General features: G+C 42.7%; 1 protein-coding gene across 4 annotated transcripts in view; it reads right to left on the bottom strand.

The window, feature by feature from the left end:
• The window catches only part of GRIN2B (glutamate ionotropic receptor NMDA type subunit 2B), a 273,763-nt gene that overhangs the window by 14,593 nt on the left and 245,159 nt on the right, over positions 1-14,011 (bottom strand). For all 4 annotated transcript variants that reach the window (XM_084506008.1, XM_084506010.1, XM_084506009.1 and 1 more), the window contains 3 exons: positions 13,460-13,613; positions 11,782-11,907; positions 8,478-8,707 (listed from right to left, as the gene is read on the bottom strand). In XM_084506008.1, coding sequence (XP_084362134.1) covers positions 8,478-8,707; positions 11,782-11,907; positions 13,460-13,613 — 510 coding nt within the window. The remainder of the gene's footprint in view (positions 1-8,477; positions 8,708-11,781; positions 11,908-13,459; positions 13,614-14,011) is intronic.

Here is a 14,011-nt window from a genome sequence, read left to right on the forward strand (position 1 = left end):
ACAGAAACACGAAGCCAAGGAAATAAAGGCAAAGTAAGAGATAATGCTCACTATTATTCTCCTCCTTGCCTCTCTATATTATACCTTTTCCACCCTGTCCTTTACTCTTGTTATCTGCAGCTTGCAAAGTCTTCAAAGCTGTAACTGTGTACTGATCTGCATTCAGGTGGTGACCAGTTTGTTTCTGGAATGTCAGTCATCACTGCCAGCACCATCTGCAGGGCTTTTCCTGTATTCTTTTCATCATCCAGCTTGACCATGCACATAGGCACTTCCGCCTAATTGTGTCCCATCATCTATGCTGGTAGAGGAAGTGCTCTACAGATTCCCAGGTGGCTGCTCTATTGGTATGTTGGTTCAGGGCACTTTTATATTGCTACAGCAGCATCCCAACTAGGAGTGTGCCAGCACAACAGCATAGGCAAAAAATCACTCTTCAAACCTAGATCACAGCACTGGTACAATAATCTGTGAGGACAGCAGACTAAAGAGACTGTGCTGCTCTTTCTTCTATTACTCATGAATCTCTTGTACAGATGTTTCTCAAGCTTCACTCCTAAAACATCCTTCTCTCCTCTGCACAGTCACCAAGCTTTGACATTACTGACATTTTTTTAAGTCCCAACGTGGAACTCATAGCCGCTTCCAAGTGACTACAAATTTTCAGACCTTCCTTTTCTCCTAGCTCCAATTTCTTCTCATCTTCTATATTCCCTCGCAATATGACTCTCCACCTCCTCAGCAATGGCTGAGACTCCTTATAGGTGGCCTCATCAGCTCTTCCTGATTGTCAGGCCCCAAACAGAAACCAGCCCTAAAACCACAGTGTTTCTTGTCTTCACCAGTCAAACAACAGTCCTTGACATAAAAAAAAAAAAAAAAAAAAAAAAAAAAAAAAAAAAGGAACGAACAGCATCAAATCCAGATCCAATACAACTCCAATACAACTCAGTAAGTTAGTTTTGGAAGGTCATAAAAAATCCTTGTGCTTCCTCAGACCTTCATTTTGTTGTTTATCATATTGTTAAACACCCTGTGATGTTTCTTATTTTGCATAGCACTTTCACCCATGAATTCCTCTAGATAAGTCTGAGAAAGGAGTTATCAGTTACTGCAGCTGACAGAAACAAATTTGGCAAAGAATTAGATTAAAGTCAGTTCTAAAAGAAGATGTAGAGTGGGTCAGACCCACAAAAAGAAGAAAAATGTCTATGAATGTTTGGTGGTGAAACAGTAACACGTGTGGGTCAGGGAAGGGAACAGAGCAACTAGGGACAATGCAGAGGTGTGGGGGGTGGGGGCAGGTGAAAGCAAAAGAAAGGAGTTCAAATATAGCAGCTTTAAAAATAGTTGCCCTTGTAAAATAATTGAGATGAAAGCAGAAACCCAATTGGTGGAAGAAGCCTCCATCACATGCAGTTATTGCCAGAGCAGTGCACACAGTAGGACTGTGCAGCCTCTTTGCTAGCTGCATTGCTCCATGCAGACCTGCCCTGTGCTGCTTCTGCACAGAGCAAAAGACTGCAAACCTCAAGCAGGGCAGCCTGATGCCTCACAGATGGCATTTAAGGGGTCCCACATCTTCCGCAGCCAGATCTATACGCACATGCTGGGACCACACAGCCCTTCTGCTGGCCCAGGTCTTATGGACACCCCAGGCATAGGCCTCCATTCAGGGATCGGACCCTCACATGGACAGAGTCCACCCACTGCCAGAAAAACAGGCATTTCCTGGGACAGTACCACCCAGCTGCCAAGCGCGTGAGCATTACGTGGAACCTGTGCAGCCTCTCCACCCAAAAGATAACACCGAGGTTTTAAAACTTCCTCAGGACATGTTTGGCAGGCTACAGGCTTCATGGCATCCACACTGTTAGGTGTCTCTCAAGCTTGACCAGAAAACAGCACCTGTAATAGAATCACTGAGCTTCACCAGCCAGACATGAAAGCTCCTTGCACAGCTCCAATACTAGTAGGTATGGTATCAGATATGCACACGGTCATATCTGTTACAATTATGGGGGCTATGTGGTATTACCTACAGGACACTCAAGTTTTGCTTGCACATATGAAAGCTGGAGATAACCTGTTTCTCCCAGCATCAAATCATGTCATATATTTCATCCTTGGAAGTCAGTTTCTTTGGAAGTCAGACACAATGGGGCAAAAGGCACATTCTGAATAGTCTCGGGCAAGCACAAAACAGAAATTAGTGAGGCAGAAAGATGCTGGTTAGCACGCTTATGTTAATACCATTGGAAGTGTACATGTTCATTCAGAGGGAGAAAATTGACTGATGAAAAAGACCTTGAGAGGAGAGGTGGCAGCTAAGTACAGAGGAATTTGAAATCTGCTTTGTTTGCACATGAGACAGCTGGTTAACAAATTATGAAACTCTAAGAAACTCAGATGATATAGTTCAGTGGAGGAGGGAGGAACTCTGTTTTTCAGCCATCTTTACTAAGAAAGGCAGGTCAGAGCCTCTTATCTTTCAAGCACAAACAGTAGCCCACCCACTTCGGCAACTTGTTGCTAGACTAAAGCAATAAAATTTGCAGCAAGCTGGGGGGTTGTTGTTTATTGTTGTTGTTGTCTTTTAAATCATGTAGATCTCATCCTTCCATCCCTTTCCCACAAGGATTTCATTCCTGATCATTCAGACGAAGAAGGCCAGATCTCACCTTTCAGGCTGCCAAATCCTGGCGTCAGGGCCATTATCTTTTATTTGACTGCAGAGTGCCAAGTACATTTATGGCACTGTATAGATAATAAATAAAAATATTCATCGCCTCTTTCTCTGCTGACTTACACCAATGCAAGAAGCAGGACAATCCTTTGCTTCCCTCCCCCCTCCCATTACGCAACTCTCCAAAGACAACGTTTTCCAGGCTGCCAAGCAATTAGCACAGAAGCAACCAAGTTTGCCCAGCATCTCCAAAGGGCAAGCTGCGAGAGGTGGTGAGAAGGAGGATGAAAAGGAAGGGCTGGCCATGACTGAGGCTCAGGAAATGCAAGGAAATGAAAAAGCCGGAAGCTAAGGAATGCTCTGTGCCTGTGTAGCTGACCTGCCTCCTCCAGCAGCCTCCACCTGCACCACAAGCAAAGCCAGAAGGGTTGTGCTGCACTGTTCCCTTTCCAGCAAGGATAGACGCAGCCTATGGTCTTGCTTTGTGTATCTCCTCCCCTTGCATTCTACCTGCTCAAGCTCCCAATTGCATTTAAACTGCCACTAATCCTGAAGAGTCTCATTACAAGTTTTTACTGCTGCTAAATCCCTCTTGATCGACAAAAAAGAGAGTATACTGAGAGGCTGAGCTAAAGCATATCGCAGCCTCCTTGCTGCTCAATGCTACACAGCACTGAGCTTAAAAAAGAGGGGGAATGACAACAAAAGTAAAACTGAAGGGAGTGGGGGGTTGGGGGGGAACACACACTTGAAACTACACTGGCTTTAAACATTTATAGATTTATAGTCATAAAACTACTGAATCACTTTTTAGCATGGACATGGAGGTTTGCTGAAAGGATTTCAAAAAACATAAAGATTATGCCAAGCTGAAGAATGAAGGATGATTATATCTATGATAAATGGACCCATCTACAATTATAAAAGCTTATCTGTGTTCATATTTATGTACACAGTAAATGTAAGTCACTGGTTAGAAAGATGTATTACTAACGTTATAAGCTGTACTTATTTATTACTTCGGAGATTTTAGAATAATATGCAATTAAACTGCATATACTGCACTATTTACTATTTTTATATGATGATTTACAAATAGATACAGAGAAAACATCAGATTTTAAGGCATAAAATTTGAGCTTTTCAGAGGTCTGAATTTTTGCCCTTCACTATGAACCAACATTTGTCCTATCAACCACTAGTCGGTACCACTAATGTTATATATAAAGGTCATACAGAAACAAAAGACTGAATGCAGTTCAACTTATTTACAGGAAAATGTCACCCCCAGAGAAGCACTGTGGAAAGAAATTCATCTTTATGGTGTAAGGTTTGGGGACACTATTTCTTTATTTTTTGGCCAAGTAGGATGTGTCTCAGTCTAGGGCTCTATGGATTTTGAAGAAAGGCTCTGATTTATCACAATAGGACTGGGCATGGTCTCCACTGGAAATGGCATGGTTTTACTTTTTTTCTAGCTAATTTGTAATCACCACAGAGGTTTCCTGACAGTAAAAATCATACTGCTATTGAGAGGATTATATATTTTCTGCTATTGGACATTGCCACATAAAATTTCCTTTGTGTCATGCAGAAATCTGTGAAAGTACCACAACTGTCCATAGACAGTAAATGTGTAATCCTGTGGAAGATTTGTGCTGCCTCCAAGCCATACACTTAGACAGTCTTCCCTCTGATGCACCTTTCTGGGTTGAAGACCGAGCCCCATTTATGGTCTCTTTGGAAAAATTTCTGTCTGGCAGCTATGTCTGCTCTGCACTTCTCCTAGCTTTCTCCAGAGCAGGTATTTGTTGTACAAAAGCTGCAAGCTCAGAAAGGCATTTAACTTCAATCATGTGAATAATAGCCCATTGACTTTAATATCACCACTCATGAGCACAAAGTTAAGCACATGCTTAAGTGTTCTGGATATCTAGGATCCTTGTATAATTTACATTTAATGTGCCGCAGAGTACAATGTGGGAAATAATTCATTTTTCTGTTTCATGGCCAAGCATCTATTAGTGCAGGAATAAAGCAGATTCATTTTTGCAGTTTCTTCAGAGAGATTTTTGCTTTGTATCAACCTGAAGTGCTTAATCCACCTCAGAATACTGTGTTTCTTTGTCTATCAGTTATCTCTTTCCATCCCCTTCCTTCATTACAGAAACATCTTTATTTTTTTTTTTCCTTTTTCTTAAGTGTAGGTCAATTTTATGATTAGTGCCTTTAGAAAATAAGAAATTAAAAAATACACATCAGAAATATCAAACAAAATATTTTGTTAAATGTATACTGAAATGATCTACTTGGGGAAAAATCAGAATTTCTCTCTGCCTTCTTGCACACTCCCAAGATTTTTTTCAGTAATAAAAATTGTTCAGTTTAAACTCCAAATTTATTTTTTTTTTGAAATAAAAGGTATCCATTCAGAAATACTAGCTGACCTATGCTGCATAGAAATAGACCCACTGTCTCAACATTTCATTAACTTCTTAAAAACAAATAAGTCAAATACATGTGAAATTCCAACAATCTATATTAATTTGCAGGCATACAGAAATCCATTTCTTTCCTTTTTATGTCAATTACGAAATTACCATTTTGATACTTTATTAGCTTCTTTGGCATTTTCAACTAATTTATAGGCACACATACTTTTTGTGTTATTATTATTATTATTATTAACCTACCGCATTCTAAATTATTTTATTTAAATGTCCTGCTGGCTGTCCACATTTGCTTTTATTCTATTACTACTGTATATGAATGGAAATTATGTATAGCTATTAGATTATTTCACACATTAGCTCATTTTATGTAATCTTTCCTGTATTTATTGCCTTCGTTAGACCAAAATACCACAGGCATTTGTTTCTCTAACGTTTCTGAAGCTCTCCGGTTATAGGAAATTGGGTTACATCTCCTGATTACAAACAGACAAGATCCAGACCTGGGAGCTGGCCATGATACCCTGTGACAGGCCACCTTGCTGGCCAGGCTTTTGCAGGGGTGGTAGCTGCAGCAGCCCCTGGACCTGGGACCACATCCAGCCATGCTGCTGCACAAGGTGGCCTGGCAGAGGTGACAGGTGATGGTTTGGCATCAGTGCAGAAGAAGGGCAAGCCAGGAGCGCATGGCTGGAAGGGAGAGGCCATCAGACAAGCTCTTTGCTTACAGGACATGCAGGGCCAGCACCAATGTGCAGGAGGAGCAAGTTTCTCCTCCCTGAACCTGCCCATGGCTGCACTGGCTTTAAGAGACACAGTTTGATGTGTTATTTAGCAGCTGCAAGGGTTAATGTGGGGGAATTTGGGTTCCTGGGTCAGCTCTGGCGTCTATTTTTGGCAGCTGAGCACAAATGGGTGGCACTGAGCAGGGTGAACATCACCAGGGTGCACCCTCAGGGCCAGGGGAGAAGAGCAGCAGAGGTTATGAAGCTCAGCCCAGCGAGTCTCCAGGTACCCTCCATCCAACCTACCACCCTGGTACAGAGGTCTCTGCTCTAGTCCAGCTCGGACAGGTCTGCTCAAGCATCCCCACAGCACATCGGAGCCTTGATGTTAGTTCCTGTCTTTCACTGGAAAGGAAATGCTGGGGCACTGCCAAGACACCATCCCAGTTCTTAGACAGCTGAAACATTTCAGCCTGCTCTTGTGGGGAAGCAGCAGGTCAACAGCTGTAGGCAGCTCTTGGAGCAGCTCTTCCTGCTGCTCCAAGGAGACCTCCTTTGAAAATCTGAAGCAGCTAATTTAAGATGGCAGGAAAAGGGAGGAAGAGCACAACACACTTCCATCTCTGGGGTATATGCAGTGTGCAAGCTTTGAAACAGGGAAAGAGAGGAGATCAGAAAGGTGAATTTCCCAACTAGGGCATCCTGAAGCAAGGCAATGGGCACCTGAATAGCTTGTCTCAAATTCTGCAAGGCTCCTCTGCATGTACAGAGTGGAAATCCAAGAGCCCAGCAGATCAAGGTTGCTCACTCAGCCTTTTGGACAGAGCTTTTCCCACCTGTCTTATTCTCCAGAGGCAGCAGTTGGCCTTCAGTTTTTACCAGTGAATTTTCATCTGGTTCCAGATGCTGTGGTAGATCATAATTTTACCCATATGTTGCACTTGCACTAGCAGCTGTGTTTGAGGCACACCACAATCAGCTGAGTATGTGCTGTGGTCTTTTTCTTCCCCAAGACACCCAGCAAGTGCTTTAGGTAAGCAAAAGCAAACAGAGGTATGTAAGCAAAGAAAAGCAAAAGAAAATGACCTCAATCCAATACACACAGGCAGCCTTACAGTGATATTGACCAAAACAGGACTAGAGACCTATATCCAAAGCCTCTATGAAGCTCCAGGAGTTACCACTTTCAATTGGTATTTCACACACATATCTCTGCAGGTATGGAAAGTATTTTGAAATACATGAGGATGAAAGCATAGCTCTCTCCATGAACCTAGGCACAGCCTGAAACAATAGATCACAGGTATGAACTACCTCATTTAGCTCAAACAGTTGAAAAACTAATGATGACAAACTAATGTTAACTCTGGTAGGGCTGGCTGGTTTTGAACAGTGTCTTTCAGTCTGAGGGAGTCCACAGCTTCTCAGGTGTCTCTGCTACAACCTCTGCCCGTCAGAAAAACAACCTCCTTCTCATCCCCCCCCCCCCAACATGCTGCAATTGTGGAGACACTGTGGAACAAATTGAGGTTGGAATTAAAACAAATAATGGGAGCACTTTTGCATGGATTATATTATTCTGTCATATTTCATTCCAGGAAAAAAAAAAAAAAAAAAAAAAAAAGGAAAAAAACTCTTAAAAATGAATCCATTACAGAATTTCCATCATGCAGCACAGGACACGGTATATATAGGGGGCCTGGCTGCAATTTATTTCTAGACTTTCATGGGGGACTCAAGAGACAGTAACTAAAACCAGTCCAGCCGCAGTAAACTAACACCTTCTTGCTGCCATCCTCAATAGTGATGTGTGTACCCTGTTGCCCTTTAGTTGCCCTACAATGACATGACCCGTTAAGCAGCCCCAGTGACTGAGTAACAAATTCAGCATGGGCAATCGAGCCTCACAGAACTCAATTCCTTGTGAGTAACCTTGCAACAAAACAAAAATAAAGCAGTGTGCACAGCTTCAGACCCTCATGAGCCAGAGAGTGCTACCCTGCATGCATGAGCAATCTCCTCAAAATCCTCAGTTTGCAAAGCCCAGCAAAAGCAAATGCTCTGCGAGAACAAAATTCAGTGCATGTAAACAAGGCAGTGAAACACATTCTGAACAGGGAATGATCTCTTCTGCGAAGCCTTGAAAAAATGGCAGTATAACTTAAAATGCAAGCAACAGTAAATCATCAAAGCCGAGCTGATTTACCCCCATGGGCAGAACTCATCCCAAGAATAAACTATCATATTTGCTAGCCTAATGGTCAGAGTTCCCACACAGACAAATTATTTTATCCTCAATAAACAGGTTACAGCCATTATACACGTCACTTCCAAAGGAGCATTAATTCATTTCTTGCTGCCAATCAAAGTGTTGTTTGGGATCATTCAAGTAAACACAGTTCTGTTCGGTTTCCATGATTCACTTCTGAAGTGCTTAAAATGTGTAAAAATGCAATTGAATACCAGAAAAGAGCAGTTGTGCTATTAAAATGAGGGACTACAGAAACATTGCAACTGACAAAACCTGGACATTTTCCTAGTAAAAGCAAAGGAGAAAGGGTAGAGCAGTCTCTTCTGTGAAGAAGGCTGCTTTAGGGGTTTGGGTGGATCCATTACCTTTTTGTCGCTCAAGCCAGACACCTGGTCCACGTATTCTTCTTGGATCATGAAGGCAGCCAGATTGGCAGTGTAGCTGGCCAGGAAGATGACAGCAAAAAAGGCCCACACTGACACCATGATCTTGCTAGTGGTACCCTTGGGATTCTGCACTGGCACAGAGTTGTTGAACACCAGCCCCCACAGCAACCAGATAGCTTTGCCAATGGTGAAAGAGGGACCTCCTGGCTCTAGAGTGATTGAGAAACAAGACCCCACAGTGAGTATCTCAAAACAAGTGAGAGGAATGCATTTCTCCTTACATACACACCTTGACTTCAGAGTTAAGAGCAGTGATATTCCCACATGAGATGAATATCCACAGCTGTGCACCCATGTGTTCAAGACACTATATCTAAGCAAACCATGACCCTGAAAAGTGAATTTTTAAAATATCCTCAGGTTTCCGTATTTATTTCTATCTCACAGATTTCCAGTGAAGCCTTATATAATGTACCTGATTAGAAAATGCAGAATTTGAAACATTAAATTTCAGTTCAAGTACAGTCAATAGAAAAAGAGTTTGGTTAGAAACACTCTATCCTCATTTCTAGCTCAACAGTGTTTGAGCTAGTTCAATTCATAATATCTATTATGAACGATTCTAGTTCAACAGTGATGTTGTTCTTGAACTCTCAATACACACCTGTACAACACATGGCCACCACTGTACTTGGACCAGTGCAAGAAACAGCACTATCTGAAATAACAAGGCTCTGAAAATACCTCTGCAGGAGCATTTTGTTACCCAGTCTGCTGATGATGCACAAGCTAGAGAAGCACCAACTCCCTCTCTCTGCATCTAAGCTACATGTGACATATACTTCGTCTCTCTCAAGAAAATCAGCAGCTTCAAGAGCGGGTACAACGTTTACAAAGTTGATACTTTCCCCTTAACTCACTTTTCAGAGTAGAAACTCACTCACACCCCAAAAGCCACATGTGCTCATGAAACACCATGCCTGAAACTTTGTGAAATCCTGTCTGACTCTCAGCAGTCTCAGATCCCCAGCATACACTGGTGCCATTAATGGGAACCAAAACCAAAATTTGTTCAACTTGAGCACAAGAGAAGCTGTCAGGGAGACTGCAGCTGTAATTACTCTAAGGATCCTACTTCAGGCATTGAGAAGATTCTCTTAGGACTGGAGCCCTCTGGCACAGTTCAAGTAGTGCCTGTCACTTTTCCAGTGGTGCTACCCTCGCTCTGCAACCCCTTGGTTTAGTATCTCATGTTTTACCTCCTTCCTTGGGTAGGCTGAAGCCTGGTGCTGCTGCCTGTGGTTACAGTTGGCTCCAGCGCAGAAACAGAAGGGAAGAAAGTCTATTGATAGCTCCTCTCCAAAGTGCTGAGTAGGGAACCTTATGGATCATCTCAAAGCACTAACTGTGTGCACTCTAAATGCAGTTGAAAGGTTCAAGGGACTCATTTTTCACTCTGGGAACTGCACGCCAAGTTCTAAGTAGAATCATCACCTGGCAAAACTGGAGCCTCTAGATGCCAGGGAGGCAAAGTTGCTATAAGAAGCATGGTTTGACACTCCTTGCCTTTTTTACGTTCTGGAGCGGTAGTTTTAAATTCCTCTTTACTCAAATGAGTGAGATATCTAAGCCACATGCATATGTAAGGTGCAGTACTGCAAGGTGTGGACTTGCCCTAAGACATGAGTGCAAGCCCTGCAAAACACTAGTGGGAATTGTGGAGTGTGAGGAAATCTTGACAAATTCCTTCTCCACTAATCACCCCATCTGCTTTCACAGTTGTTTTGTCACCCATAAACCAAGACAGCAATGGGGGTCTCCAGTCCACACCAGGGATCCGAATCCTTCTGAGCTCTCAAACTTTGAGTGACCAACAAAAACAAACCAACACAACTGGGGGCTAAGACCAAGGTATGCCTGGAAAGAAATCCTTGGGTGTCCTTAAGGAGAAAATCGAGGTATGAGAGCAGGGTTATACCATGGTAGACTAGCTTGAATGCAGCCAAAGTAACATTTGCAGTGTTCATTACCAAACAGGTACTGCAGTCTCTGCAGCTGCTTTCTACATCTTCACGTTACATCTGTCAGTGATAATATCTGCCTGATCATGCAGTACCACTCCTAATTACTCAGAAATATTGATACTGCAGCTGCAGTTCAGCTAACTTAATAACTGCATGGCTGCACACCTGTGCTAAGAACTGCTTCCAGTTACACATCTGTATTAACACCTCCCAGGAGACTCATGGGTTTAACAATATTTACTTGTATCCAAACATCTGTGTGGTTAAGAGTAGTTGCCATGAAGGCCCTACACAGTTCCACGATAAGAGTTCTCCACTTCCCTGTGTATGTGGTTCTGCCTACATTCCCATTAATGCTTGTTTGTTTGTGGTGGTTTTTTTTTTTTCAGTTCCCTCTAATCTGATGGTATGAATTCACTCAAAGTACTAGACTGGGGAGGAAATGGGTGCATTTTCCAGTAACTGTCTCCCTCCCATCACTCTGGACTCTCTCCCATCATTGGTCCCGTTTTGAGACCAGTAAGTCCCAGAAAGGTTTGAAGTGCTGATTTGTCAGGGAGTGAAGATAAGGAGATGACAGCAGGTTCAACTTGCTAATTGTCTTCCTGCCAATAAGGCAAAAAATGCTGTCTATCAGGATGTCTGTCCATTCTCTCTTTAACTCATTGGGCTGTATTCTGAAGCTTAGAACCACAGAGTTAGGTCACTCACTTGTTCCCATCTTTCCTCCTGCCTTTACAAGATAATTCTTCACCCACTCCCAGGGAAATAAGCTTCCCACTTTCTCAGCTGGACTTGGCAAGCCAGAGAGCCAAGCAGGGGAGGGACATGCCCAGCTGACAGATGTGGGCTCTGGAGGACAGCACTATGCCAGGGGGCCGGTAGAGCTGCCTGCTTTCTGGGGAGACATAGCACTGCAGATTGACAACAGAGAGCCTGCTGATTGCCTCAAAGAGAACAGCGCTGTAGCCACTGCCAGCACCAGTTACCAGCACCCATTTCCCCTCAATGAGAAACAAATTGGCGTTAGTGTGTGCTTTAGAGATGAAAGACGCCACATTCAGTCTCCCAAGCCAAGCAAATTATCTGTTATCTACATCTGTTCTCTTCAGAGCCATTTTCCACCTCCCTCCCTGTCCTCTTCAGTCTGAACTCACAGCTCAAAGTGGGCTGTATCTGCATCACAGTTAATACAAAGGAAATGCTGGTGCTGGGATTGGAAGCAAGAGAGGTTCATGGCAAGGAGCGGCTCCCCTTACCTCTGCCATCAGCAAGGCACCGATTATAGCCCACAGGGCTGAAGTACTCGAAGACAAAGACGGCCACTGCAGAGATGATAAGCAGCATCACAAACATCATCACCCATACATCAGCACTGAATGGCTCTAGAGAGGAAGAAAAAAACATGTTGAAAGGCCCAATGTAGCGCAGCTACCTCTCCCCCCCCCTTTCTTTGCCCTCCAGAGCACCCCGGTGAGAGTGTGTAGCTTGGGAAAAACAGAAGTTATGGAGATGCCTTCAACCCCAGTCTGAGAAATGTCCTGAATTAGTAGAAGTGTAGTTTCCTTTTCCTGTAATGACTGCATTCATTCTTACAGCTACATCTTTGACACATGGCTCCATCTGGAACCACATGCAGCCGCTGTGACATGCATTGATAAAATAAACTGCATTGATAAAAGATTGTTCTCAGGAAGTCCTCCAGCACCATCTGGAGAGAGTGGGGGAAAATCAAACAGAACTGGCAGAATTTCAAACAAACATTCAACTTTCAAGATGTTATTGAGCCAAAGAGCATCTCCAAATTTCTGAGGTTCAGCCGTAATGATAGTAGTTTTTCAGCTATTCCATTCCTGTAGCATTGGGAACACTGGCTCATTCTAGAAATGTTAGCATTCATATTCTGCAAGTGCTTGATCTTTGACAGGTTTTCTCCATCTGCAAGCATGAACAGGTAAAGATGGTACTGTACCAGATCAAACAAACCTAGGATGTTGGTCCACACTATAGTCAATATTTCAACTTGATTTTAATATTAATTTAAATATTTGGAGTTTAGTTTATTGTTGGTTTTACACACCCCAGTAATATTAATGGAATATTGGAAGCCAATTTGCCTTGGCTAAAGGCAAAAATTGCTGAAGAGTGAGCAGTAATGAAACTCCTTCTTCAAGAGGAGTTTGGAAAAATTTCTTTGCCCATATAAAATTATTTCTGTAAGTGTTCTCAGGTTCCTGGCAGAGAGCAGACAGTAATTATATAACTCATATACTGTGTTTGCTGCATCATAAAGCATTTTGTAAAGCCAAATAGTAGTTACTAGGAAGGCATGGATGCCTGGGGGAAATGCAGTATCACTTTTGCATTCTCCGACCACCCTCCACCACTGAAGAGCAACAGAGATCATTTTACTGGGATGCACAGTGTCAGCAAAGAACTGATGGCTCAACCCTTTTTCAAAAGCTGTTAGATCTCTAACTTCCTCCAGTTGCTTTGTCAAGGAAGGATCAAGCTAATATTCTCTTTACAATAATGTCTCTGAAAGCACAGCAATTCTTTGCTAATTGTTATCACTAAGTATAGTGGCAGAACAGCTCTAAGGTTTGAATCAATTTTTTTTCTGGCCTACACTGTTTGAACATGCTATTAGTTGAGTCACTGGGATACCACATGCTGTAGGGTAGGTGACAACCCTGAGAGAGCCCATTCTTTGCTAGGATTACTGAGAAATGCCTTGGAACTTCTAGGCAGTGCTTGTTTGCGTTTGCCTGGATTTCGCTTGCTTGGGATTTAGAACTAAAACATCACAGTTTATTTTTATATACCTGTCCCACAGGTATTCCCAAAAAGGGACTTTCAGGCTAAGAATCACAAGTAACCTTCACCTAATTTTTGATGAACACTGGGTGAAATTTTAATTTTAGACTAAAATGATACCTAAGAAGGCAGAAGGTGAGACAGTTCCATTGCTACGTGACACCATGACGCTGATTCCCGTCTCTATGAAGGGCACAGAGAAATCCACCACTTCTGAACGTTCCTCATTAATTGTGAGGGATCCCACAGCCATGTAGGCCCGTTTGGTGACAACCTGGAGGAAACAGAAGAAGAGTTCACATGCACAGACCCAAGTCTAGCCCCTCTCAAATACCACAACCAAGCCCCTTCTTAACCTCCTGTCTCTCCATGCAGTCCTTTTTACCCCTGTAATCCCATTCCCTATATTGTTTCTATCATTTCTCCTTCCTAATCTTTCATCGGGACACCTTTTTCTTTCAGGGAATCTATAGACATTTATCTTCCCCTCAAAGCTGGTATGCGTATAAAAAATAAATCCGCAGAGGTCTTAGGATAAACACATCATCCACCGAGAAGACATCTTATCTCATTTTTCTGTCCTTGCTTTCTCCTCCTTCTAACACTGCAAAGTCTTATTTCATTCTTTATACATCTTATATATGATCTAAGCTTAATCTAGGTTGCAGCCTC

This window comes from Aythya ferina (assembly GCF_964211825.1).
Source record: "Aythya ferina genome assembly, chromosome: 1".
Taxonomy (NCBI): domain Eukaryota; kingdom Metazoa; phylum Chordata; class Aves; order Anseriformes; family Anatidae; genus Aythya; species Aythya ferina.